This window comes from Peromyscus maniculatus, chromosome 16, assembly GCF_049852395.1.
Source record: "Peromyscus maniculatus bairdii isolate BWxNUB_F1_BW_parent chromosome 16, HU_Pman_BW_mat_3.1, whole genome shotgun sequence".
In the NCBI taxonomy this organism is placed as follows: domain Eukaryota; kingdom Metazoa; phylum Chordata; class Mammalia; order Rodentia; family Cricetidae; genus Peromyscus; species Peromyscus maniculatus.
The window spans coordinates 53,148,301-53,175,879 of NC_134867.1; the positions used below are offsets into that span (position 1 = coordinate 53,148,301).

At 41.0% G+C, this 27,579-nt stretch overlaps 1 protein-coding gene across 2 annotated transcripts in view; it reads left to right on the forward strand.

The window, feature by feature from the left end:
• The window catches only part of Esr1 (estrogen receptor 1), a 372,005-nt gene that overhangs the window by 174,299 nt on the left and 170,127 nt on the right, over positions 1 to 27,579 (forward strand). For both annotated transcript variants that reach the window (XM_015996803.3, XM_006978086.4), the window contains exon 4: positions 3,340 to 3,456. In XM_015996803.3, coding sequence (XP_015852289.1) covers positions 3,340 to 3,456 — 117 coding nt within the window. The remainder of the gene's footprint in view (positions 1 to 3,339; positions 3,457 to 27,579) is intronic.

A 27,579-nucleotide genomic window follows, 5' to 3' on the forward strand; every position in this document is an offset into this window, starting at 1 on the left:
CATTCAAAATACAACCTGCCGGGAAGCATAGGAGATTCAAACCACAACGGTTAGTCTGACTGGTAATGCCAGTTCCAAAGGATTTGTGAGCCAATTTGGATGGATGGATGGATGGATGGATGGATGGATGGATGGGTGGATGGATGGATGGATGGATGGATGGATGGATGGGTGGATGGATGGATGGGTGGATGGATGGATGGGTGGGTGGGTGGGTGGGTGGGTGGGTGGGTGGATGGATGGACGGGTGGGTGGGTGGGTGGGTGGATGGATAGATGTTGGGTGCACTGACAGGCCTCACCCTACCCAGAAGATTTGGTCTGAGGTTGCTGCCCAAATGCCCTGAGGAGAAGGGTGACAAAAGGAAAAGTCCACAGTATTAGATTTCTCTCAAGCTACTGTTTGTTTTAATTAGGTCCTTGTTTATCTTTCTTTTGAGTGTCTGGGTATGGAACGTTGTTTGTTTTCATAACTAACAAATCTAGGCTTTCTGAGTGATAATAATAAAAAAGAAAACAGCTGCCATGGGAGAATAAATGAGAGAAAGAGAAAGGAATCTCAGAGAAGCTGAAGGAAAAGTCCGTGTGTGGCATGAGTCCCGTGTTTCTTGGGAACCATGTTTACCTGGCAGTTCTTGCTTGTAGGTGTCCCCTGTATCCTGTGCCTATACGTCCCATTAACCGAGCTGTATGTTCCTCCAAAGGATTTTTATTTAATTTTTGTGTGTGTGGGATGATGATGGGACCCAGTTCTTGTATACGCTAGGCAGGTGCTCAACCACTGAGCGACATCCCCAAGGCCTCACTTTTTATTCTTATGAGAAAAAAATAGCGTTTGCCTTTCTCGCCTTCCACTTCAATATTACATTATTTTTTTAATGTATCATTCTGTAATTCTTCCAGGATTATCCCAGGGTCACAGCTTCTTGTCTCTGCAGTTAAATTACTGTATGTTTCGCTCATATAATTGAGTTGGTTCTCAAAAATTAATTCTAGTTCAGTACAATCTTCTCATAAATTATTTTCACAAGACCAAATAGGGTTTATAAAGGAGTTGGGGGAAACCCTTGGTTTAACATCAGGCATTTACGGAGTTATTAAAAGGAAAAAAACAGCTTTATTGCTTTTTATCTATTATCAGTTGAAGACTTAAAAATAGTCATTGCTGGTGTTTGGTTAGGAAGGATTTATTTTGGCTGAAGAGAGCAAACATGTACTGCTTATTAGAATCTTTTTCTAGTCAGCGCATTGATCAGACATCTTAACTTATTTTAAGCGTTGCCATAAAAGACTATAACTCTGGGCCTCTGCTCTCATTCCTGTTAAGGGATGGAGTCAACTGCACGGATCTGATGCATTTTATGTCTTAGACATGTTAGTTCAAGAATTTCACCTGGTTTCCTGATGATAGCCATCTAGAGTGGATAGCCAATCCAAACAGAGAGGCAGTCAGTTGGTTTCTGACTCTCTTCAGCCTTCTCTCTTCTTCTGGCTTGCAAAATACCTGGTTATCAGAGAGAAAGTGAGTCAGCATAGTGTTTGGTTTAAGTAGCTACTAAATGTTTCTTCTGTGGCTTAATAATGTGTTCTTAGTTTTTTTGAACTAAAATATATTGGTGTATTCCATGTAAACACCAGAGGAGGTAAAACACTTAAGATTTCCTTAGGGCATCAGAATAATGAACCATTTACTTATAGTTTGCTGACTCTAAGCCCAGATCAACTTTGTTTTTCATTCTATGCCTTCCTCAATTTCTCCCTATTAATAAAGACAATTTTAAAAAACGCACTGTTTTTAGGCAAAGTGGTGTGTGCCTTGACTCCAGGCAGATCTCTGTGAGTTTAAGGCCTTGTTGGATGACATAGTGATACTCTGTTTAAAAAAAAAAATCACTGTGCCTGGATTTTTGAGGCAATGTGCGGTCTCTTGCCAGAGTTTCAAATTTATAGCCCTGCCTACTGTCTTCACTAGTCTGTCTTATGCAATCAAAGAATGAAGATGTTTATTTGATCTGAGGCCTATTTACTTGGTAGCTTTTGTAAAATACATCTAAAGATGGAGTCTTGCATTTCTTTTCAAATCCACCCTCCCTCCATCCTGTTCTAGTTGAGTCTGGTTCTTACGTTGCAAAAGGGATCAAGAGCCTGTGTTCAAACAGTTCACTAGTTTGCATCTTGTCTTTAGTGAACAAGGCAGTAGACGCCTGTGTGATGACTCTAAATTAGCATGTGGAATGTATTTTTGCTTTGTTTTGAGAATGGAAAACGTCATTCCCTCGGTCCTTAGTCTAAATTCAAGACTTTCCCCTACAAAATGTTTGGCATTGTGTGTGGACTTCCCATGGGAGCAGTTAATGAGAGGTAACTAAGTTAGAACCAATAACTTGTGTTGAGCCACTCAAGAGAGGTGAGGAAAGGTAACCCCAGAGTGGACTTCTGAGGGGTCCAGTTGGGTAAAAAGGGCATTGATGTAAGGTGGAAATTAACATGCATGGATGGGCTTGTATGTGCCCAAGGCCAATGAGAAGCATTTGATGGAAGAGAATCAATATAGAAAGGAAAGGAAAGAAAGGGGATTCATAATTAGATGACTTGATCAACGTGAGCACTGTCATTATCCCTTGACATACATTGACTCATTTCTAAAGTCTTAGAATAATGGTGCAATAATTATATAATATTATATATGTGTATCATTATCTTTTCTAGCTTAGACAGGAGGGGCATGGCCAGATGCTTACTCAGCATCCCTTAGCCAGCACTTGACAGACTAACTTCCACTCAGCCTTCCACTCTGAGCTGAGTTTAGATATTCTGCAACTCATTTGAATATCTAATGAATTTTAAAGATCCCTCATTTTCTCTTGGAAGTTCTGAAAAGTTTGATTTATGACAGTTCTTCTAACATTATTTTGTGAGTGGCCTGAGAAATCCCATAAAACCGAGACCCAAACCAATCCCACCCCAAAACAAAGCTTACAGAGAGAAACCCTGACCTTGTGAATATACGTTGCTTCTGACATTTTCCTGCAGAACGGGGATGCTGTTCAGTGGCAGAGCACTCGCCTAGCATGTGGGAAGCCCCGGGGCTCCATTTCCTGCACCACAAACAAAACCCACAACATATTGTCCAACACAGGTCATGTGTAGGGGAGAGGATTTGCCCAAATAGCTCCTAAAGCTGTCATCTGAGGCATAAATTAAAGATAACAGAGCTTTTGCTCACTTGAGGCCAAGCCATGGCTCTTGAACACACCTTATAAACAGAAGCTTCTATGTCGCGTCTGACTTGTTGGGTTTCCCTGAAATGATACTGAGTTGATCTTCTCACTTTCACTAGGACACAATGACTACATGTGTCCAGCTACAAACCAGTGCACCATCGACAAGAACAGGAGAAAGAGCTGTCAGGCCTGCCGGCTGCGCAAGTGTTACGAAGTGGGCATGATGAAGGGCGGTAAGTACAACGGCCCGAGGTGCCCATGCCAGGGGGCTGCTCGCAGTAACCCCAGAGCTGGCTCTTCCTGTTTTAGTACGTTATCTCTATTTTTATCTATTCTTCGGTCTGAAAAAAAAAAACACCAAGTTTTCAGGATGCATGGTATCTTCTTTTTAATTAGAAGCAACTAGAACCAAGAATTCTAACACATCGCTTTGTGCTTTATATTTTCAAGGTAAATAATTACAATTTAAACCAAAGGTGTGTGGGAGGCACTGGGTAAAGGAGGACACTTCCGTGATTCACTCTGAGGAGGTGTTACGGTTACTGTTGGTATAGCTAAAGCTAGAAAATGATACCGGGTGATGAACTTCCCTCAACTGAGACTCCCGTATGGGAGAGCGGAACAGCTGCTGTGTCTCCTTCTATCATTTCGTGTTACTTAGGAAATCTGAATTTCAGTCAAAAGGCCTTGTAGAAGCTGAGTCGGCAGCCTTCCATAGCCCCTGGGTCTGGTGTGATGCTGGGAGGGGTGGGCAGGCTGCTGACTTTCAACAGATCCCCGAGTACATAGGCTGTGTGACATCGCTTTATCGTGTGGTGTGTGATATCGCTTTATCGTGTGGTCGCTGGTGTGTGTCTACATATGCACATACTCTCCTGGTTCCTCATGTATTCAGTCTCCCAGCTCTCTTGCATGGGACTCGAAAGTCCAATTTTCTTTAGGGAGATTGATGGATAATCCTACATGTGGTTATCTGAGAGATTCCCTTGGTTCCTTGAGTTGGGAATCTTACCTACGGAACATCGAGTCTAGTCTTGGGCAGCCTTCACTGGAGTGGCAGAGAACAAACAGGTATTGCAAGATGGAAGTCGAGTCCCAGATGCACTCAGATGTCTCCAAAGTGACATGAGGGTAAAGAAGCCATGTGGATTATCCTGGGGAGAAGCTTCTAGAAGCAGATGTGACATGGGATGACCTGAAGTTGTAATAGAACAGGGCACGTACATATGTGGAAGTCAGAGGACAACTTCAAATGTTGTTTCTCAGGCACCATCCACTTGTTTTTTTTTTTTCTTTCTTCAAGACAGGGTCCCTCACTGGCCTGGAACTGCTCAAGTAGGCTATATTAGCTGGTCACTAGACCCAGGCCTCTGCCTGTCTCCATTTCACCATTTATGAGTGTACCACTAATAGTTACTTTGTCTCAACAGCTGATGCATGCCTTTAATCCCAGCACTCAGGAGGCAGAGGAAGATGGATTTCTGTGAGTTTGAGGCCAGCCTGGTTTATAGAGTGAGTTCCAGGACAGCCAGAGCTGTTGCACAGAGAAACCCTGTCTTAGAAAAAAAAAAAAAGTTACCTTGTCTCATTGCTGTGATAAAATACTCAGACAAAAGCAATTTAAGGAAGAAATGGTTGATGTTTGCCTCCCTGTTTGAAGGTAGAGTCTAATATGGCAGGGGAATCATGGCATCATATGCTTGAGATGACTGGTCATAATACAGCCACAGTCGGGAGGCAGAGAATGATGGCTGTTCACAATCATCTCATTTTTTCCCCCTTTTTATGAAATCTAGGATCTTAGCCTGTGGTATGGCATTATGTCACAGTTAGGGTGAGTTTTTCCATCTCAGTAGCACGGTTTAGAAACTCCCTTACAGACATGTGCAAAGATTTGTCTCCTTGGTCATTCTAGACCTGTCAGGCCAACGGTCAATATGAGCCATCACCCCGGGATTACAGCCCTCACATTCATACCCAGCTTTTTCCATGTGGGTCCTGGGGATCCAACTCACGTCCCAAGGCTTACCAGAGAAGCTCTTTGTCCACTGAACTGCCTCCCCAACACAGAGGAAAGCTAGGTTTTAACTGATTAATGCCAGCACAAAGAGAGAAGAGGGGGAAACCAGGAGTGGCAATCGAGATGAGGGCATACTTGACCAGGACATGGCTTACTTATGGAAGATGTCTTTGTTCCATCGCCAGGATGAGACTCTGAACACAGCATTTGGAATCGTCTCTTAGCAATTGAAATGTTGAGTTTATGCTTTGTGTGAGATATGACTATATGCCTTAAATGCCTGTAAAAGCAACTTGAATTCAGAGGGTAATTAATTCTTAGAATTGAGCAGTCACATTCAGAAAATGACACTTTGGATTGTAAATGGATTCAATATTTAAGGAATTCGTCTTTCTTTGTACTGCTGGAAAATTAGTCAGGCTTAATTAAACTCCCAAGAAGCTTCCTATGGTAACTTGATAAGTGACAGGAATGTGACAGCTTCGTAGAGAACATTTCAGGTAGTAACAGGAGAGTCCACATTTCTCCTTGGCTAACTGCAGATAGTTTGAGCCAGGGATTCATTCTCTCTGAAAGGTGAAAGGATCATTTTGAATATGTCCAGAGCATTTTGAAAAAATGTTATGGCACTCATACATTGAGCCCCTTCCTAAAAACTATTCTTTTTTTTTAATCCTAATTATTATACAGACAGAGCCATCCTGGCTACAGAAACCTAAATGATGACCCTCATTTTCAGCCTAACAGGAATTCCAGCTTCCAAAGGCATACTGCAAGGCTTCTACTCTCAGATAGAAACGCAGATCATCTGCCTATGTTGGGCCAGTCTGTGTCAGCACATACTTGTACAATGCAAAATGTATGTCTGTATTAGTGTTCTGGGGCTGCTATAACAAAATGCTACCCACTGGGTATTTTAAATGACAAAAATTAACTTTCTCATGATACCGGGAGCTGCAAGTCTAAGGTTCACGTGGCAGAGAATTTGGTTTCTGGTGTAGGCCTCTCTTCTGGGCCTGAGGTGTCTTCATATAACCTTTTCTCTGCCCCCATAATTCTCTTTCTTAGAAGGACAGCAGTCCTGTTGAGTTAGGGGCCTACCTTTCTGACTTCATTTAATCTTTTTAAAAACAATTTTTAATTTTTATTTTATTTTTTGTGTGTGGGTATTTTGCTTAAATATATTATCTGTGCGCCACTTGCATGCCTGGTACTGGAGGTCAGAAATTGTCATCTGATCACCTGGAGTTGGAGGTACAGATGGTTGTGAGCCTCCATGGGGGGGGCAGGAATTGAACCTGGGTCCTCTGAAAGGGTAGTCAGTGCCCTTAACGACTGAGTCATTATCTCTTCAGTCCTGATGTCATTTAATCTTAATTATCTCTATGAAGGACCTGTACCAAATATCATGTTGTATGCTAGAATTTCGATACATAACTTTTCCTTTTGGGAGGTAAAATTCACTACTTACAACCTGCTGTAAGAAAACACCACAGATCAGATGGCTTAACAGTAGAAATCAGCCTTGTCCTGGTACTGGTGGCTGGAAGCCTTCGGCCTGTTTGGCAGCTGTGGTTTCTCCTGGTGCCTCCCCTTGGCTCACACCATGCCACCCCCCCCTCCCCGTCCTCATATGACCTTCCCTCTGCCCACACACTCTCTTCCTCTTTTTGTGAGGACACCAGTTATACCGGATTAGGGACTTATCTTTATGACCTTGTTTAAGTTTAATTAGCTCTTCAAACGCCCTGTTTTCAATGACAGATACACTCTCAGGTCCTGGGGGTTGGGGCGTCAGAATACAAATTCTGCAGGCATACAGTTCAATATTTAGCAGTGTCTTTTTAGGGTCCCCAGTCGACTGCTCAGGGTCTGTCTATACACACTGAGAATGTGTGTCTTCCTGGCTGTTTCTATTTATATACATATGCCTTGAGATGTGTTTTATCATAAAAACATAGCCTGTGAGAACATCTCATTTTAATGATCCATATAAAGTACCTTTTGTAAAGCATTATGATTTATTGCACAGGGTCCCACACATGACCTCATGGCACCATATGTATCAACTTCTCTTCCACTAAAGAATTTACAACTGGAAGTACCATTATAGTTAACTACAAAATTTGTACTTGTAAAAACACCTATGACTGAATAAATCTTTGCAGCATTATCCAACAAGTTCATAACCATCCAGTTTTTTAACCAGGCTAGATACCAATTGGGATATTGAATCTCTACATATGGAGCAAGACGGTAATTAGATTTTAGAATAGGGCTTGATACACTTACCAAAGATCTATTCTAAAGATCTAAGCATGCATGATTTAGGTACCCGGGGAGATAATTTTCATATTAGAATGCCTGCTGTCCCAGGAGGGTCCCATCACGATCAGATTTGTTCTGAGAACTGTGGTTCCAGAGGATGCAACATTTAGGATGTGCAATTGGGATGCTTTTTCATCTTAGCACCTATGCTGAGTTCTCTGTCTTGGTTTTTCTTCCTTCTTTGTTACTTAGTGTCTATTGTTTAGGAAGGTCTTCCCTGTTGCCTCAGGCTGGGTTAGGTTCTAGTGTTCTCACTTGCACAGCATAGCTCTCCTGGGAGAGCAACTCACTGCTATTAAAAGCTTCCCAGTGTCTGTATTCTTCTATAGTTCACAAATTCCAGGCTGGCTGTTTGGAGTTCTTTCTTTGCCCTGTTCAGCCCTAAAACAAGTCACACAGCAGAAGTTTAAGAAAGCTTCAATGAATGGACTCAGTCTGTTTAAATAATTATGTGTTTAGGATTTCTTATATGCAAGGTATTGTGGGTAAGGAGACTATAAATAAGACCCTAGTCTCTTCCGGCACTGTCCTCACAATACAAAGAGAACATCTGCAGGTCATCAAAATCCAGAAGACATGTTGAGGCTTGACTGTGTTGGAGGATGGATGGTTCAAATTATAAAACATCAGAGTGGGAGTCAAAGCATCAGATAGTTGCTCCTGGATTTTATCCAACCCAGCAGATCACCCAGGCCATTTGATTTCCAGGTATAAGTTATTTCTTGTGTGTTCAACAGTCTTGGTTAGTGAAAGGGGAAGGCTTCAGATGTGAAACCCTGATTCGAACACTGGCCCCTCCTCAGACTTGGTAGGCAACTCTGCTTGAGTTACTTTTTATAAGCCACGCTGTTCTCAGCTGCAAGATGAGAGAAACATTTTTTTTTCACTCAACCAGTTTGTCTTGAAGACCACAAATGACAATATAGAAAAATACCTTACAAATTCAGAGTCCTACACAAGGTGAGTGATTACATCTCTTCCTAAGAACTTTATCATCTGCTTGCTGCTTACATTTTTTTTTTCAAATCAGAGGAAGATATTGGCAGGTATACGTGTCTACTAGGTTAGCATGTCAAATTCCTTTGGAGGGTCAAAATCTGCTGTAGACATAGATGCCTTAACAAACCTTTTGATGTCTGTACTGTATACAGCTGCATGAATGAGCTTTGTGGTTTATCCTTTAATTTAGCTAGAGATTTACAGAGACTTGTCACAATAGACCCAAAGACAAGTTGATGCCAACGTCCTCATTTTGCAGATGAGGAAATTGCCACATGTTAATAGACGAGCAGAGTTTAATCACTAACTATTCTGGTTGGGTTTCATCATGCCTTGCAGTGAAATTTGAGACAGTAGAAGCAGTGAGCTAATCTTTAAGTATTTGTTGTATTTAAGTATTGTTGTTATCCAAGGTGCAGGATTATTCTAAAGTGATATATACATATGAGAGCTACTTTATTTTATTCATGGAATAAAAGAGAGCATGAGCTTTTTTGAGAGCTGTCAAGTGTTTGCTCAATAATGTCGATTACAATGTTTTCATATCTGTAGTATTCTGGGTAATAAGAGATTATGTATGATAAAAAAACCCCACTATGTTAAAGAGGCAAGAAAAGTTTTTTAAAAAGGTTTAATTTTTATATCTGGAGTATATAATCATTATGACCAAAGTCTGCTTTTTTGTTTGTTTCTTTTAGAAAATGTTCCTTATTGTTGAGCTTTTCATATGTCCAGTGAAATATGATCATATTTATACTTCATGCTCCTCTCCAAGTTCCCAGTGTGGCCTTCCCAACTTCATGGCTTTTTTGCTTGCTCGTTTGTTTTTTTGACAACCCACTAAGTACAGTTAATTTTGTCCTTATATACACAGGTGTGGGGCACTGAAATCTGTCAGTGGCCACATCCCTAAAGAAAAAAAAAAAAAGATTCTCCCTCTTCAGCTGTCAGATGCCAGGAGCTTCTCAGTAAGGAATGGAGGTTGAAGATCAACTTCTCCATCTTGGCTGGCTTGATCGTGTGTAGGTCTTGTGCAGGCTACCCACAGCTGCTGTGTATTCTTGATTACGGTAGCCATGTCCAGAAGACAGCATCCCACAGCCCTTTCTCCCCAATCTGCCTCTTACATTCTTTCCACCTCCTCTTTTGTTTAGGAGTTATTTGTTTGGTTGGTCAGTGTGTCTGTTTGTATGCGATTGCCTTGCTCTTGTGATTATAATACCCTTGGAGTATAGTTTGAAGTCAGCGTGTTGCTCTAACTTTGTTCTGTTTGTTCAAAGATTGCTTTGGATATTTAGGACTTTTTATTTACACATGAATTTTAGGATTATTGTATTTTCTGAAAATATTCTTGAATTTTTGATACAAATTACACGAAATCGGTAAATCACTTTGGCTACTGTGGACATTTTAACAATATGGATTTTTCTAATCCATGAACTTTGAATATCTTTCAATTTACTGGCACCTTCCTCAGTTGGTTTAATTAATACTTAGTTTTCAGTACACAACTCTTTTACTCCTTTGGATAAATATATTATCTTTTATAGCTATCCTAGATGGAGTTGTTTTCTTGGATATCCCATTGTTACTGCATAGAAACACTACTGCATATTTGTAGACAGGATTTGACTGTGTAGACCAGGCTGGCCTGGAATTTACTGTGCAGTTCAAGTTAGCAGAGCCTTGAATCTTTTCTCAGTCTCCTGAGTGCTAGGTTCACAGGCACATCTCACCGCACCCAACTTACTGTTGGATATTTGTATGATAACTTTATATCCTGAGAGAGCATTCAATCTGCTTATTCTTTCTAACTTTTTTGTGTATATTTTTTAGGTTTTTTTGTTTATAAAACAATGTAAAAGAATAAATAGGGATAATTTTACATCTGGTGCTTTAGTTTATTAATTAGTTGCCCTAGTTAGGATTACCAGCTCTATAATGAATAAAAATGGCAAGAATCAATATCCTTGCTTTGCTCCTAATCTTAGGTAAGGAATATTCAACTTTTCACTGTTGACTATGTTTGTTGTGGGCATATGATACATGGCCTTTACTGTTTGGAGATACATTACTTCACTATTAAATTTTTTGAGAGTTTTTTTTTTTTTTTTTTTTTTTATCAGAAAAGGAAGCCAAACTTGGTTAAGGACAGTTTTTGTGTCTATTGAAATGATTATATATTATTTTCCCTTTATGATGTCACTGTAGTATGTCACATTTATAGGTTTTAAAGAGTCTGAGGAGGATTGTTAGAGAACCTTTTAAGTCCTGAACTTAGATTTGATGAAGGACCTTTGGTTATTCATTCACTCTTCACTGTTCTTACTTATCATTGGTTCACCTTTTATGATCCAGTTTTCATGATTATATGTGTCTAGGAATTTGTCAGTTTCTTATTCTTCAGGTTTATTGGTATGTCCTTATTAACTGTCTCCTTTTTATTACTTGTATTATTTGTTTTTTCCATCTTCTATTTAAAATTTTTATATATTTGGGTTTCCTGTCTACCTAATATTATCTATCTTAAAAATCAACTCTTAGTTCTATTGATTTTTTAACATTTTTTTCTAGTCCCTACAGAATTTTTTCCCTGTAATTGTTTCACTCTTTCTACTAATCTGGGGCTTAATTCTTTATTGCTTAGTTTTCTAAAGTATAATATTAGGCTATTTAAAAATTGCTTTTTTTTATACCCCATAACTTTTGGTATAATGTATTTCCCCCCTTTTTTTGGTATAATAATTTATTCCCCCCTCTTTAAAATTCAGACTCACTGAATATTTAGAACTATTTGTTTAATTTTCATGTTTTTGTGAATTTTTCCAAAATCCCTACTGCTACTGATTATTATTTTTATGCTGTTGAGGTTGGAAAGATAATTGGTGTGATTTCAAACTTGCTAAATTTGTTGAAACTTGTTTTGTGGCCTAGCACGTCTCTTGAGTGTCATGTGACAGATGTACATTGTGCTGCTATTAGAAAGATATTACATATTTGTCTCTTTGGTACATTGTTGCTAAAATGCAGCTCAAGCTTGAGATGGCTTCACTGATTTTTCTGTCTTTATGATGTCTCCATTGCTCAAAGTTGAATATGAAAGTTTCCTTTATATTATAGTATGATGGATAGTTGCTTTGTGTATTTGGGTTCTTGGTTTTTTGGTTGTATATTTATTTACAATTAGTACATTATCTTGATGAATTGACCATTTTGTCATAATGAATAACTTTCACTTCAGTGTTTGACTTAAAGTTTGTCTTGTTTGAAGTAACTACCCTTACTTTCTTATGGCTTTAGTTTTCATGTAAGTACCATGCCTACTCTGTCAGTCTATCTCTGTATCTTCTAGGTGCATTGAATCTCTTGAAGGTAGCATAGAGTTGAATATTTGGTCTTTTGTTGTCCATTGTCCTGTTACTGAGAAAATTACTCTTCCTAGGTCATTTCATCTGAGAATTGTATCCATTTACATTCCGAGAAGTAGAACTTAGTAATGTTATTTTGCTAATTGGTCATTTTTTGATCTTTTTCTACTTTTGGGTCTCTTGCTGTCATCTTTTGTGACTAGATGATATTTTCCTACAATCCTATGCTTTAAATCTTTGCTTTTTTGTTTTCTGATGCCCATCATAGGGTTTTTGCTTTGTGATTACCATAAAGCATATGAAAACTTATTGTAGTTATGATTGGCTGTTCTAGACATTGATGAAATTTTATTCTTTTTTTTTTTTTTTGTTTTTTTTTTTTTTTTGTTTTTTTTTGTTTTTTTTTTTTTTAATTTTATAACACCATTCAGTTCAACATAATAGCCACAGAAACCCCTGTTCTCCCCCTCTCGCCCACCCCTCCCCCCAGCCCACCCCCCATTCCCACCTCCTCCAGATCAAGGTCTCCCCCGAGGACCGGGGTTGACCTGGTAGACTCGGTCCAGGCAGGTCCATTCCCCCCTCCCAGACCGAGCCAAGTGTCCCTGCATAAGTCCCAGGATTCAAACAGCCAACTCATGCAACGAGCCCAGGACCTGGCACCAATGCACAGCTGCCTCCCAAACAGATCAAGCCAACTGACTGTCTCACCCGTTCAGGTGGCCTGATCCAGTTGGGGGCCCCTCAGCCTTTGGTTCATAGATCCTGTGCTTCCATTCATTTGGTTATTTGTCCCGGTGCTTTATCCAACCTTGGCTTCAACAATTCTCGCTCATATAAATCCTCTTCTTACTCACTAATTAGACTCCCAGTGCTCCACCAGGGGACCAGCCGTGGATGTCTGCCTTCAGATTCCTCAGTCCTTGGATGGGGTTTATGGCACCACTATTTGGGTGTCTGGCCATCCCATCACCAGAGTAGGTCAGTTCCTGCCGTCTCGCGACCATTGCCAGCAGTCTTTTGAGGGGGTATCTTTGTGGATCTTCGTGGGCCTCCCTAGCTCTCTGCTTCCTCCCCTTCTCACCTTCTCATGTGGTCTTCTTTTACCATGGTCTCCTATTCCTTGTTCTCCCTCTCTTTTCTTGATCCAGCTAGGATCTCCCACTCTTTCCCTCGACTGTCGCCCTTCATTGTTCCCACTCATGACCAGGCTATTCATGTAGATCTTGTCCATTTCTCCGTGTCTTTTTTTGGGGTCCCATTTTCCAGGTAGCCTCACTGGTGATGTGAGTAGCAGTCTAGTCATCCTTGTTCCACATCTAGCATCTTCCTATGAGTGAGTACATACCATATTTGTCTTTCTGAGTCTGGGTTACCTCACTCAGGATGATTTTTTCTAGATCCATCCATTTGCCTGCAAACCGTGTGATGTCGTTGTTTTTCTCTGCTGAGTAGTATTCCATTGTGTATATGTGCCACAATTTATTTATCCATTCTTCAGTTGAAGGGCATCTAGGTTGTTTCCAGGTTTTGGCTATTACAAACAATGCTGATATGAACATAGCTGAGCAAGTGCTCTTGTGGTATGATTGAGCATTTCTTGGGTATATGCCCAGGAGTGGTATAGCTGGATCTTGGGGGAGATTGATTCCCAATTTTCTAAGAAAGCGCCATATTGATTTCCAAAGTGGTTGTACAAGCTTGCATTCCCACCAGCAGTGGAGGAGAGTTCCCCTAGTTCCACATCCTCTCCAGCATAAAGTGTCTTCAGTGTTTTTGATCTTAGCCACTCTGACAGGTGTAAGGTGGTATCTCAGAGTTGTCTTGATTTGCATTTCCCTGATGATTAGGGAAGTCGAGCAATTCCTTAAATGTCTTTCAGCCATTTGGAATTCCTCTGTTGAGAATTCTCTGTTTAGTTCTAAAGCCCATTTCTCAATTGGACTGTTGGTCCTTTTGATGTCTAATTTCTTGAGTTCCTTATATATTCTGGATATCAGTCCTCTGTCAGATGTGGGGTTGGTGAAGATCTTTTCCCATTCTGTAAGCTGTCGCTTTGCCTTGTTGACCGTATCCTTTGCTCTACAAAAGCTTCTCAGTTTCAAGAGGTCCCATTGATTGATTGTTTGTCTCAGTGTCTGCGCTACTGGTGTTATATTTAGGAAGTGATCTCCTATGCCAAGGCGTTCAAGACTATTTCCTACTTTTTCTTCTAGCAGGTTCAGAGTAGCTGGATTTATGTTGAGGTCTTTGATCCACTTGGACTTAAGTTTTGTGCACGGTGACAGATATGGATCTATTTGCAGCCTTCTACACGCTGATATCCAGTTATGCCAGCACCATTTGTTGAAGATGCTTTCTTTTTTCCATTGTACACTTTTGGCTTCTTTGTCAAAAATTATATGTCCATAGGTGTGTGGGTTAATGTCAGGGTCTTCAATTCGATTCCATTGGTCCACATGTCGGTTTTTATGCCAATACCAGGCTGTTTTTATTACTGTAGCTCTATAGTAGAGCTTGAAGTCGGGGATTGTGATGCCTCCAGAAGTTGTTTTATTGTACAGGTTTCTTTTAGCTATCCTGGGTTTTTTGTTTTTCCATATGAAGTTGAGTATTGTTCTTTCCAGATCTGTGAAGAAATGTGTTGGTATTTTGATGGGGATTGCATTGAATCTGTAAATTGCTTTTGGTAAGATTGCCATTTTTACTATGTTAACCCTGCCTATCCATGAGCATGGAAGATCTTTCCATTTTCTGAGATCTTCTTCAATTTCTTTTTTCAGGGACTTAAAGTTCTTGTCATATAGGTCCTTCACTTGCTTGGTTAGTGTTACCCCAAGGTATTTTATGTCATTTTTGGCTATTGTAAAGGGTGATGTATCTCTAATTGCCTTCTCAGCTTCTTTGTCCATTGTATATAGGAGGGCTACTGATTTTTTTGAGTTGATCTTGTATCCTGCTATGTTGCTGAAGGTGTTTATAAGCTTTATCAATTCCTGGGTGGAATCTTTGGGGTCACTCAAGTATACTATCATGTCGTCTGCAAATAGGGAAAGCTTGACTTCTTCCTTTCCAATTTGAATCCCCTTAATCTCCTTATGTTGTCTTATTGCTCTGGCTAGAACTTCAAGTACTATATTGAATAAGTATGGGGAGAGTGGACAGCCTTGTCTCGTTCCTGATTTTAGTGGAATTGCTTTGAGTTTCTCTCCATTTAATTTGATGTTGGCTGTTGGTTTGCTATATATTGCCTTTATTATGTTTAGGTATGTTCCCTGTATTCCTGATCGCTCCAAGACTTTTATCATGAAGGGGTGTTGGATTTTGTCAAATGCCTTTTCTGCATCTAGTGAGACGATCATGTGGTTTTTTTCTTTGAGTTTGTTTATATGGTGTATTACATTGATGGACTTTCGTATGTTGAACCACCCTTGCATCCCTGGGATGAAGCCTACTTGATCATGGTGGATAATTGTTCTGATGTGTTCTTGGAGTCTGTTTGCCAGTATTTTATTGAGTATTTTTGCATCAATGTTCATGAGGGAGATCGGTCTGTAGTTCTCTTTCTTTGTTGCATCCTTGTTTGGTTTAGGAATCAGGGTAATTGTAGCCTCATAGAAGGAGTTGGGTAATGTTCCTTCTGTTTCTATTATGTGGAACAATTTAGAGAGTATTGGTATTAACTCTTCTTTGAAGATCTGGTAGAATTCTGCGCTGAAACCATCTGGTCCTGGGCTTTTTTTGGTTGGGAGACCTTTAATGACTGTTTCTATTTCCTTAGGGGTTATTGGACTATTTAAATAGTTTATCTGGTCTTGATTAAACTTAGGTATGTGGTATCTATCCAGAAAAATGTCCATTTCTTTTAGGTTTTCCAGTTTTGTGGAGTAGAGGTTTTTGAAATATGACCTTATAATTCTCTGGATTTCCTCAATGTCTGTTGTTATGTCCCCCTTTTCATTTCTGATTTTGTTGATTTGGATTCTCTCTCTCTGTCTTTTGGTTAGTTTGGATAAGGGCTTGTCTATCTTGTTGATTTTCTCAAAGAACCAACTCTTTGTTTCATTAATTTTTTGTATTATTCTCTTAGTTTCTAATTTATTAATTTCACCTCTCACTTTGATAATTTCCTGGCGTCTATTCTTCCTGGGAGACTTTGCTTCTTCTTGTTCTAGAGCTTTCAGATGTGCTGTTAATTCACTAGTGTGCGATTTCTCCAACTTCTTTATGTGGGCATTTAGTGCTATGAATTTCCCTCTTAGCACTGCTTTCATAGTGTCCCATAAGTTTGGGTATGTGGTGTCTTCATTTTCATTGATCTCTAGGAAGTCTTTAATTTCTTTCTTTATTTCTTCCTTAACCCATTGGTGATTCAGTTGAGCATTATTCAGTTTCCATGAGGCTGTAGGTTTTCTGTAGTTTTTGTTGTTGTTGAAATCTAGCTTTAAACCATGGTGATCTGATAGAACACAGGAGGTTATTCTGATTGTTTTGTATCTGTTGAGATTTGCTTTGTGGCCAAGTATGTGGTCGATTTTAGAGAAAGTTCCATGGGGTGCTGAGAAGAAAGTATATTCTTTCTTGTTAGGATGGAATGTTCTGTAGATATCTATTAGGTCCAATTGGGTCATGACATCGGTTAAGTCCTTTATTTCTCTGTTAAGTTTCGATTTGGGAGATCTGTCCAGTGGTGAAAGTGGGGTGTTGAGATCTCCCACTATTAATGTGTGGGGTTTTATATGTGGTTTAAGCTTTAGTAATGTTTCTTTTACATATGTGGGTGCCCTTATGTTTGGGGCATATATGTTCAGAATTGAAACTTCATCTTGGTCGATCTTTCCTGTGACGAGGATGTAATGTCCTTCTTGATCTCTTTTGATTGATTTTAGTTTGAAGTCTATTTTGTTGGATATCAGGATGGCTACCCCTGCTTGTTTCTTAAGACCATTTGATTGAAAAGACTTTTCCCAGCCTTTTATTCTTAGGTAGTGTCTATCTTTGAATTTGAGATGTGTTTCTTGTATGCAGCAGAAGGATGGGTCCTGCTTTCGTATCCATTCTGTAAGTCTATGTCTTTTTATAGGTGAATTAAGTCCGTTGATATTAAGGGATATTAATGACCAGTGATTCTTCATTTCTGTTATTTTTGGTGGTAGTGTGTGTGTACTTCTCTTCTTTGGGGTTTACTGTTGTGGCTTTATCTATTGCCTGTGTTTTCAAGTGTGTATCTGACTTCCCTCGGTTGGAATTTTCCTTCTAGTGCTTTCTGTAGGGCTGGGTTTGTGGATAGGTATTGTTTAAATCTGGCTTTGTCTTCGAATGTCTTGTTCCTTCCGTCTATGATGATTGAAAGTTTTGCTGGGTATATTAGTCTTGGCTGACATCCATGGTCTCTTAGTATCTGCATTACATCTGTCCAGGTCCTTCTGGCTTTCAAAGTCTCCATTGAGAAATCGGGTGTTATTCTGATGGGTTTACCTTTATAGGTCACTTGGCCTTTTTCCTTGGCTGCTCTTAATATTCTTTCTTTATTCTGTACATTTAGTTGTTTAATTATTATGTGTCGAGGGGACTTTTTTTGGGGGTCTAGTCTGTTTGGTGTTCTATAGGCTTCTTGTATCTTCATAGGCATTTCCTTCTTTAAGTTGGGAAAGTTTTCTTCTATAATTTTGTTGAATATATTTTCTGTGCCTTTGAGTTGGTATTCTTCACCTTCTTCTATCCCTATAATTCGTAAGTTTGGTCTTTTTATGGTGTCCCAGATTTCTTGGACATTTTGGTTCATGACTTTGTTGGCTTTAGTGTTTCCTTCGACTGATGGAACTATTTCTTCTACTGTATCTTCAATGCCAGAAATCCTCTCTTCCATCTCTTGCATTCTGTTGGTTATACTTGCATCCGAAGTTCCTGATCTTTTACTCAGGTTTTCTATTTCCAGCATTCCCTCTGTTTGTGTCTTTTTCATTTTTTCAAATTCCCTTTTCAGATCTTGGACTGTTTCCTTTGTTTGTTTCATTGCTTTTTCATGATTTTCTTTCAGTGCTTTATTGTTTTCTTCCAGGATTTTAATGTTTTCTTCCAGGACTTTATTGTTTTCTTGGAGGGCTTTATTGTTTTCTTCTAATTTGTTTGCCCTTTCCTCTAGTTGTTTACAGCGTTCTTCCAATTTTCTTGTCTTTTCCTCTACACAAGCCTCTACCTTCTTCATGAAGTTACTCATAAGGCTACTTTCTTCTGCTTCTTCCAATTTTTGGTGTTCAGGTCTAGATGTTGGAGGCGAGCTAGGTTCTGGTGATGCTGTATTGCTCTTCATTTTGCTGTATGTACTTCTGCTTTGACGTCTGCCCATCTCCTTGTGATTCCTTCTTGGTCTTATCAGTGGACTTGTTTCACAAAGAGCTGACAGACTCAGGAAGACTCTCTCTCTTGTCCAAAAGGGAGTTCTCTTGTCCAACTCTTTGGTCCAGAAGGGAAGTCAGGGGCAAGCTCTGGTCCAGAATGGCAGTCGGGGACAGGCTGGGAGCTGGGGGCCGGTCTCTAAGTCTCAGGAAGTGGGTGGGGTCTTGGGCAGATGGGCGTGGGGGCAGGGCGCGGAGACTGCAGGGGCTGCCGGGGGCTTGGAAATGGGGATCCCTCCCGGTGGGGCTAGAAGGGGAGCTGCCCGGTGGCCAGAACCTGGTGCCAAGTTGGGCAGGCCTCTCAGGAGTGGCTGGTGGCCAGGGATGGGGTCCTGGCTGGACCCAGGCACTCACCTCTGGTCCAGAAGGGAAGTCGTCAGGGGCAGGCTGGGAGCTGGGGGCCGGTCTCTAAGTCTCAGGAAGTGGGTGGGGTCTTGGGCAGATGGGCGTGGGGGCAGGGCGCGGAGACTGCAGGGGCTGCCAGGGGCTTGGAAATGGGGATCCCTCCCGGTGGGGCTAGAAGGGGAGCTGCCCGGTGGCCAGAACCCGGCGCCGAGCTGGGCAGGCCTCTCAGGAGTGGCTGGTGGCCAGGAATGGGGTCCGGGTTGGACCCGGGTACTCACCTCTGGTCAAGAAGGGAAGTCGTCGGGGGCAGGCTGGGAGCTGGGGGCCGGTCTCTAAGTCTCAGGAAGTGGGTGGGGTCTTGGCAGATGGGCGTGGGGGCAGGGCGCGGAGACTGCAGGGGCTGCCGGGGGCTTGGAAATGGGGATCCCTCCCGGTGGGGCTAGAAGGGGAGCTGCCCAGTGGCCAGAACCCGGCGCCAAGCTGGGCAGGTCCTCCCGGGGTGGCAGGTGGCCAGGGATGGGGTCCGGGCTGGACCCAGGCACTCACCTCTGGTCCAGAAGGGAAGTTGTCGGGGGCAGGCTCGAAATTTTATTCTACTTATTTAATTTTCTTATTTAGAGGTTGTTTTGATTTTGGAGAAGGAAAAAGGCTCCTTATTTAACTTTTAAGAATTGCCATATATTTTTTCCTTACCTATTTTTTTAACTTATGTGTATGCGTGTGGTTTTGTGTATATGTATATGTTGCATGGGTGACCAGAGGGCATTTGGTTCCTGGAAGCTGGAGTTATAGACAGTTGTGAACAGTCTGGTGTAGGTACCGGGAACTAAAAATAAGCTTTCTGAAAGAGCAGTCAATGCTTTTTAACTTCTGAGACATCCCTCTAGTCCCATGAGCAAACAGCTATATCTTATCTTCTTCTTCTTCTTCTTTTTTTTTTTTTTTTGGTTTTGGTTTTTTCGAGACAGGGTTTCTCTGTGTAGCTTTGTGCCTTTCCTGGGACTCACTTGGTAGCCCAGGCTGGCCTCGAACTCACGGAGATCCGCCTGGCTCTGCCTCCTGAGTGCTGGGATTAAAGGCATGCGCCACCACCGCCCGGCCTATATCTTATCTTCTACATTAAAAGAAATGCTTGCAGTGACTTAATGCTGAATATGATTCGTTGAAAAGTTCTTTCTTGTCCTTGTGTCTTTCATTTGTAAAATTAATGTTTTGTATGATATAATTATTCTTTCTATGGGTAGAATCTAATAAATACCCATGTTTAGGAGCAATAATATGAATGAATTGCTACTTTTGAACTCTATAAACTGAAGACCCCAACAGATTCCTTATTCTTAGTCTTTGTTTCAATGGCTGTATCTGGGATAATGAATTGTTTTTAGAGTGGGAAAGAACTTAAGAATAATCTAGTTCACCTCATTGTTTGTCAGTCCATTGTTCTCATCCGGGTCACACAGCTAGTTAACTGCTCAGGCGAGAAAGCAGATTGCCCATTCTTGGATCAATGGTTTTTTTTTTTCATTGTGCTGAATGGCTTAGTTGACCTGATCGTGACATAGGTCATCATCAAAGATAGATGCATGCATAATAAGATATTAATTGACACAAATCAAAGTTGTTCCTTACAAACAATTACTCTGGACATAGGATACTACTTCTGCAACAAAGGCATCGATTACTGAATTTGGCTTCTTTGTATAGAAGCGGTACTACTGTGTAGGTATATAGAGATTATGATAGATATTTTAAATGTATTTAATAGTAATATAATTTTAAAAGAACATTTACCCCTTGAGGCCAAAAGCCATCTTTTTGAATTAGGGGCCCTAACTAATGGTCAGTATGTGCCTGGTTCTTCATTTACTGCCTAGGAACCTTTAGAATATTACTTTATTTTTCTTCACTGTTATGAATTTGATATTGTTTGTCTCTTCAGGCTTATGTGTTGGTGGAGGGGTTTTCTGTGTGGGAACTTGAAATGGAGCCTAGTGGGGAGTGATGAAGTCCTAGAGAAAACTGCCTTCAGAAGGAATTAAACATAGTTTTTTGTGGGACTCCAGTTACTATTATTTTTTTCTAAAGAGAAAAAATTGTCCCTCCTTGCTCTCTGGCTTCCTGTCTCGCCTTGTGGTTCCTCTTGTCATACTTATGATAGGATGCTGTCTTCCAGGAGGCCATGGCCAGAGGCTAGCCAATGGAGACATGTTTCTGTCTTAGACTTCCAGCTTCCAAATCTGGGGACTAAATACACCTATTTTTATGATTCTCAGACTTAAGTATTTTCTTATTACAATGAGAAATGAACTAATACTGAGTATTTTCTTCTGAAAAATGAAGGCGCAGGACTCAGTAATCTCTAAAGTATTTTTTAAATCTTAAAGTTTATGTTTTTTTGCCAGGCAGTGGTGGTATTTGCCTTCATTCCCAGCACTCGGTAGGCAGAGGCAGGTGGATCTCTGAGTTGAGGCTAGTCTGGTCTATAGAGTAAGTTCCAGGACTGCCAAAGCTATCTATATATCAAATCCAAGAACACATTCAGTAATGATCACACTGATGTTTCTGGCTAAACTTGGCATAACTAACAACTGGAAATACTTGCGGAAGTGGATGCAGTTATTCTCTTCATTAATACATGTGATATGGGTGTGGATATCTTCTGAATGGAGTGTCATGCAAATGAATCTGGTGCTGTCCTCACAGCAGTGAAAACACTGTGAGCAGATGGTCATGAAGTTGCCACAATTTAGCCACACTAAAGGCAAGACTCCAAGGGGAAAGTTTGTTTGACGACAAGACTTTGAAATGATAACTAAATCGCTTTCTACAAGAAATGCAGTAATGATGACTAAGACTTGAGTCTCAGGATCTGTTGGAACTTTCTAGCTTCTGCCTTCTGGAAAGAGGAAGGAAGAATCGAATACGGGGATTGCCAAGAGGTTCCTGAGTACCTACCATACATTCCAGTCCATGCAGTTTATTAGAAACCACAGAAATGTGTGCTGTTCCTAAAGAGGGGTCAATGGGTTAAGAACTGCAGAGGGTATGGTCTATGAAGTATTCGGTGGTGGTGGTGGAGCCTGGAGGAACCAAACCCATTGGCTCTGTTTATGCTGAGTGAGGGAGAAAAATATTGAATTGCATTTAGGGTTTTTTTTAAACATTTAAAAGAATTATTCATGAGACTAATAATTTTTACATTTATTTCATACTTGTATGTGGACAGTTTTACTTAGATTATTTTGGTATGTGGTCGGGATTGAACCCAGAGCCCCACATAGGTGAAACAAGGACCCAACTAGGGAGCTGCATCTCAGCCTCTGTTTGGAAAATATGCCATGCCTAGTCCAACGTTTCATTCTAAAGTCATTTACAGATGACCCCAGTGAGCATCCACATGTGAAAGTGTTGGAGACACAAGGGAATTGGAAATGTGGTCCAACTGCAAAGTCTGGACAATCAGATGGTGGAAAGAGGCAGTGTAAAAAGATGACCTTCATTTCAACTGACCTAGGATTAGAGTTTTCTGGTGTGTCAGTTTATTCCCTGGTACTGACTTTGCTCCCAGTGACCACGTGAGCTGCCCCTGACTGGCCTTTATTCTTTGTGGTTTCATCTTTTCCCCCTAATGTTCTTGGTGATAGATTGCTCTTACCAGTGTAAGTCTTAGCCTCCTGGGTTTGTTTTGTAGACTCCAGTCTTGTAGAAAACATAGCTGTGCAGAAATACAATCTGCCCTTTAAAGGTGCTCTGAGGGCCAAAGCTTGAACTGAGTCTTAATAATTACACATAAATATGTGGATACCAAGTAGTAGTGTTTGTGTAGGGTATTGATCTTTGCCTTCAATCTGGATTGAAATTTGAATATCCTTGAACATGATGCATAATATCTTCAGATCTTACTTTCATTATTTGTCAAATATGAACAACAATGTAACAATATGATGGCTGGTTCAATGAGGTCATGGAAGAGAATGTACAGCCTTTAGTATTTCATTTAGCTCATAGTAAGCCCTCCCTATAAGTTGGTATGGTGATTAATATGAAATACACTTAAATTTTTACCTTTCGTAATTAATCTAAATCTCCAAGTGAAATGCAATTCCTGAATACTCTAATCCTAATTAAATAAGTATTATTACACAATTAGTCTGTATTCTGTTCCAGTTGGGGAATCGATGGCATATAAAATTAGGCAGATTTTTCTGGAGCACCTACAGTTTAGTCTCCTCCATCCTTGGCCTTTATTGTTTTCCACTTTCTGAATCACAACTAATTTTTGCTTTCACGTTCTCCCTCCCCCTTTCCTAATAGAGCCTTTGCTATAGTGTACTGATCTGTTATTTAGTTACAGAGTATTTTTTGCTGTTTTATACATACCTTCAATCTTAAGTCAGTTATTATACCTTACTTAATAGGAATGCTTGTTTGCCAAGTCCCATCCCTGAGCTGGCTTAGGATTCCCCAGAAATCACACCCCTCCCCTGTTGGATCACTGTAATCCTCTTGTCGTGTGCTTGATCTGAGGGTGGTGTGTGCTGTCAGATCCCACGTGTTAATACAGATACTGAGCTTCATGCCCTGCCATTTGAGCACTGCAGGATGTATGGCTGTGCGAGCATCCTGTGAAAGCAGTCTCTGCCACAGTGTTAAGGTGCTAGACTCATGCCACTGAGTGACCTCATTTTGCCCTCTGTCCTCTGCCCCACCTCCATCCCTAATCTGTGGCTTGCATTCATCTGGGTAATCATTTTTTTCATTACTCCAACTTATTTGTGTATAGACTTTGCCCTCAGCTAGTGGGAGCTGTACTGTCCTCTCTGCCCCGACCTACCCTGGCTGTGGGTAGCTGAGCATCTGCTCATCTGACTCTGGGTCCTTTGTCTTCTCCGGCAAGTTGACCACTCAATTTTGCACTCCAAATACCTTCATTTCCTGAGCGCCGTCTTGAATGAGTTGTAAGCATCACTTCCTATACACCAAATAGTTCAGCCAAGCTAACAGCTTGGTGTTTGAAAATACATTTATTTATAAAAGTATATTTATATATCCTATGAATGCAAATAGATTTTTTATTTCTAGAGGCAACTCATGGTTGCACTTATAACACTGTAGCAATGGTGAGTGTTTGTTGTAGGTGGCGAATTTCAGTGATAAAGAAAAAGTGGAGGGAGAGCTGACTTACCATCTTCTGTACCTAAGAACTCCCTGGATATATGACCATTGTGCTGATCACAGAAATATAGCCAAAGGTTTCTTCTTCTCCTCCCCTCCCCTCCCCTCCCCTCCTTTGCCCACCCTCCCTCCCCTTCCCCCTCCCTTCCCCACGCTTCCCCTGCAATCCCAGCACTAGGGATGTGCAGACAGGATACACTCTGAGGCTTCCCGGCTAGCCATTGTAGCTAGATGACTGAATTTCAGCTTCAGGGAGAGATGCTAGGTTTTAAAAATAAGGTAGAGCAGTTGCGGATGATAGCTGATGTTAACCTCTGGCCTCTGCATGCATGTGTGCACACATGCCTTGCAACACCCCTCTTCATACATGTGCACACAGAGCAACGTATACACACACACACACACACACACACACACACAGAGAGAGACAGAGACAGAGACAGAGACAGAGACAGACAGAGACAGAGACAGAGACAGAGACAGAGACAGAGAGGATGCCAAATACAATAGCTATCATAGTAAATAAAATAAACTACATCAATGAAAAGAAACACAGATTTTTAGGGAATAAAATGAGCAATTCCCCAAATCAAGTTAAAATGAGACTTACATATTGTTGAATTATTTTAATGACATTCATAGTAACCGGTAAGATGAATAATTTTGTTGTCAGCCGGCACTTTTTTGTAGACATTGGTTGGAGAAATTCTGGATGCAACATTTCCCGTTGGATTCCTGTTTTTATTTTGTCCCAGCTTATGCTTTTTTATGCTTATTATTTTGTCTCCAGGGGGATCCTGGAACTTGCCGTTTACACTATGTGTGAGGAGTCTGAATAATTTTTGAAGGGATAACAGTTCCATTGTTCAGTATTTAGTCATTCTTTCTTGCAAGCAGCTGGATACTCTTCAGGTGAAATGCCATCTCCACTCTCTTGTCTCTCTCTCTCTCTGTTCTCCTTTCTCCACATATGGTGACTTTTCCTTTTCTGTTCTTTTCATTTTGAGACAGAGTCTAATTATGTGACTGGGCTGGCCTCAAACTGGTGAACCTCTTGCCTCAGTCTCCTGGGTTCTGGGATTACAGGTATGCACCACCACACCCACCTCTAAGTATGGTTCTAATTCATTAACTGAAAGACTGAAAATGTGTTAAGCATTTTTTTTTTTTACAAGAATTGATTTTGGAATAATTTGTTCTGTTTGGTCCAAGACTGCAGCTCACCATTTATGCAGTCCAGCCCTCCCCAAATTAAATGTTAAATCAAATGCCTGTGGGATTGATTTGTTTCTCTTGGATGTACTATTTACTTCCAAAGGGATGTCTGGTTTGGGGCTTTTTAATAGAGGTAATGGGTCCAAAAATGCCTGAGTCTATCTGCATCGCATTCTGCAGTTGATCCCACCAGGAAAATGTTGGAGTGAGCAACAAGACTAGGCAACGTCTTTGGCTAAAGTGTAAATAGAAGAATTTAGAGGACTGGGTAAATGGCCCTGCTGGTTAATGTCTTTGCTTCCTAAGCAGGAGGACCCGAGTTTGAGCTGGGCTGGGCACGATGGCACAAGGTGTCAATCCCAACTATACAAGATGGGGCGTGGAGACAGGGGGATCCCTGGAGCTTGTTGGTCTGCAGCTTGGCCTGCGTGGAGAAGGCCAGTGAGAGAGTGTGTCTCAGAAGGAGGAAAGCACCTGAGGAACAAACAGGACCTTTAGTTGTCTTCTGATGCTCTGCCCCTCCCCCGCCCCCCATGGCGAGGGAGGAGTTTTCTGAAATGGGCAAAAACAATTTAAAAAGCCAACAACAACAAAAGGCCAACCAAAAGGCAGTAAGGTCCCCAATAACATAAACCTTAGAGTTGTTAAGAATACCAGAAAATTAAAAAATAAAGTATCCGAGGGCCTTTAAAGCATTTGTGTAAGAGAAGAGAGAGCAGGCTGAAGGAAACCCAGCTACTGCCCAGGGATGGGGGCCACTGGAAGGGGTCTGGGTGAAGATCCACTTCTTTAAGAGGATTGGTCCGGTGTGTGTGTCCTTACAATACTAAAAATAAAAATGGCAGCAGGTACGGCATCCCATTAAGTATGCTAGCAAATAAATATTGGTTACAGAATTGGGCTGATTTGAGACTACATAAGGAGCTGGTGGTAATTCAACTAAACCTACTCAAACTAAACAGTAGGGGAAATAGAGTCAAGTTCCAGGTGACAGGGTCGCAGAAGGAAATAAAACAAGCCCTAGGGTAATGCCCAGTGCCACCCCCATGACAAAGGACTGGATTTAGGGCCTAGTACTCAAACACAGACTAGTCGAATCTTATTTCCCATTAAATTAAAGAGAGGAAACTTTGTGTTAAAAGTATGATGTGAGTCTTTTCTAAGCATTTATTTCTGGATGTTTGGATCATAGAAGGATTTTTTTTAAAATTTATTTTACATACCAACCACAGTTCCCCCTCCCACCTAAGTCACCTACCTCCATCCACTCCTCCAAAAGTGTAAGGCCTTCCCTTCCATGGGAGTCAACAAAGCCTGATACATTAATTTGAGGCAGGCCAAAGCCCCTCTTCCCTTCATCAAGGTTGAGCAAGGCGTCCCACCATCAAGAATGTGCTCCTTAAAGTCAGCTCCTGCACCAGGGATACCAAGCACCAGACCGAGCTCCAGGAGTCCAGTTGAAGAGAGGGAGGAGGGATTATATGAGTGTCGGGGGGCACTCAAGATCAGGGCAGGGAAATCTACAGAATCAACTGAACCAAGCTTGTGGTAACTCACAAACTCGTAGAAAGATTTAAGAAGCAACAGGAAATCTGGGAAAGCAGGCATGAGAACTGGACAGAGAGGTGAGGCAGGACAAGCCTTTTCATTCAGAACAGGGTACTGTAGTACTGTCTCAGGATGAGAAGACCAACTTGGTTTTCAACTTTTGGGAAAACCTGAATTAGCTCTCACAGGTTTTGTGTATACATGCGCGCGTGCACACACACACACACACACACACACACACACTCACACATACACACAACACTCCCACACACATACTCACATGCACACACACACACAGACACACATACACTCACACACACACACTCACTCACCTGAAAAGAAAAGACAGTTGAAAAATAGGTAAAAGACGCACACTGATTAACAAACGATCAATGTTTAGAGTTGAGGCATTAAGCTAGAAGTGCCATGTTTTCTAATTCACAAGACTGAGGGCGATGAGATGTTTCAAAGCTGCAGAGAAAGATGATGAGGGCAGTGAGAGAAGTTGAGATCCAAACTATGAACTTGACAGCCCCCTGCAGAATGGCCGGCGGGATACATAACTTGGGAGGTTTTTGAAAGTAAATGTCTTGTTAACATGAGTGACTAGTTATGAAAAAAAAAAGTCATGTTGGTCATAAGCATCTTAAAGACACAGTTAATGTTGATTTTAACCTCATTAGGAAAGGAACTGTTTGAAAATACGAAGTGGAAAGTAAAGAACATGATTCTGAAGTCTCAGCACTTGGGGGACTGAGGCAGAGGGATTGTAGGTTTGGATTGATGTAAGGTCAGCCTGGTCCATACAGCGAGACCCCCCCATCTGAAACAAAAAGAAACTAAACAAAAGCAAACAAAAGCAAAATTCACAAAAAACGTTTTTAATGGCTTAATGAAAATGAAGTCACTGAGGGTTAAAAAAAAATCACTTTATTTTTTAATGGTATCATCTTACAGAAA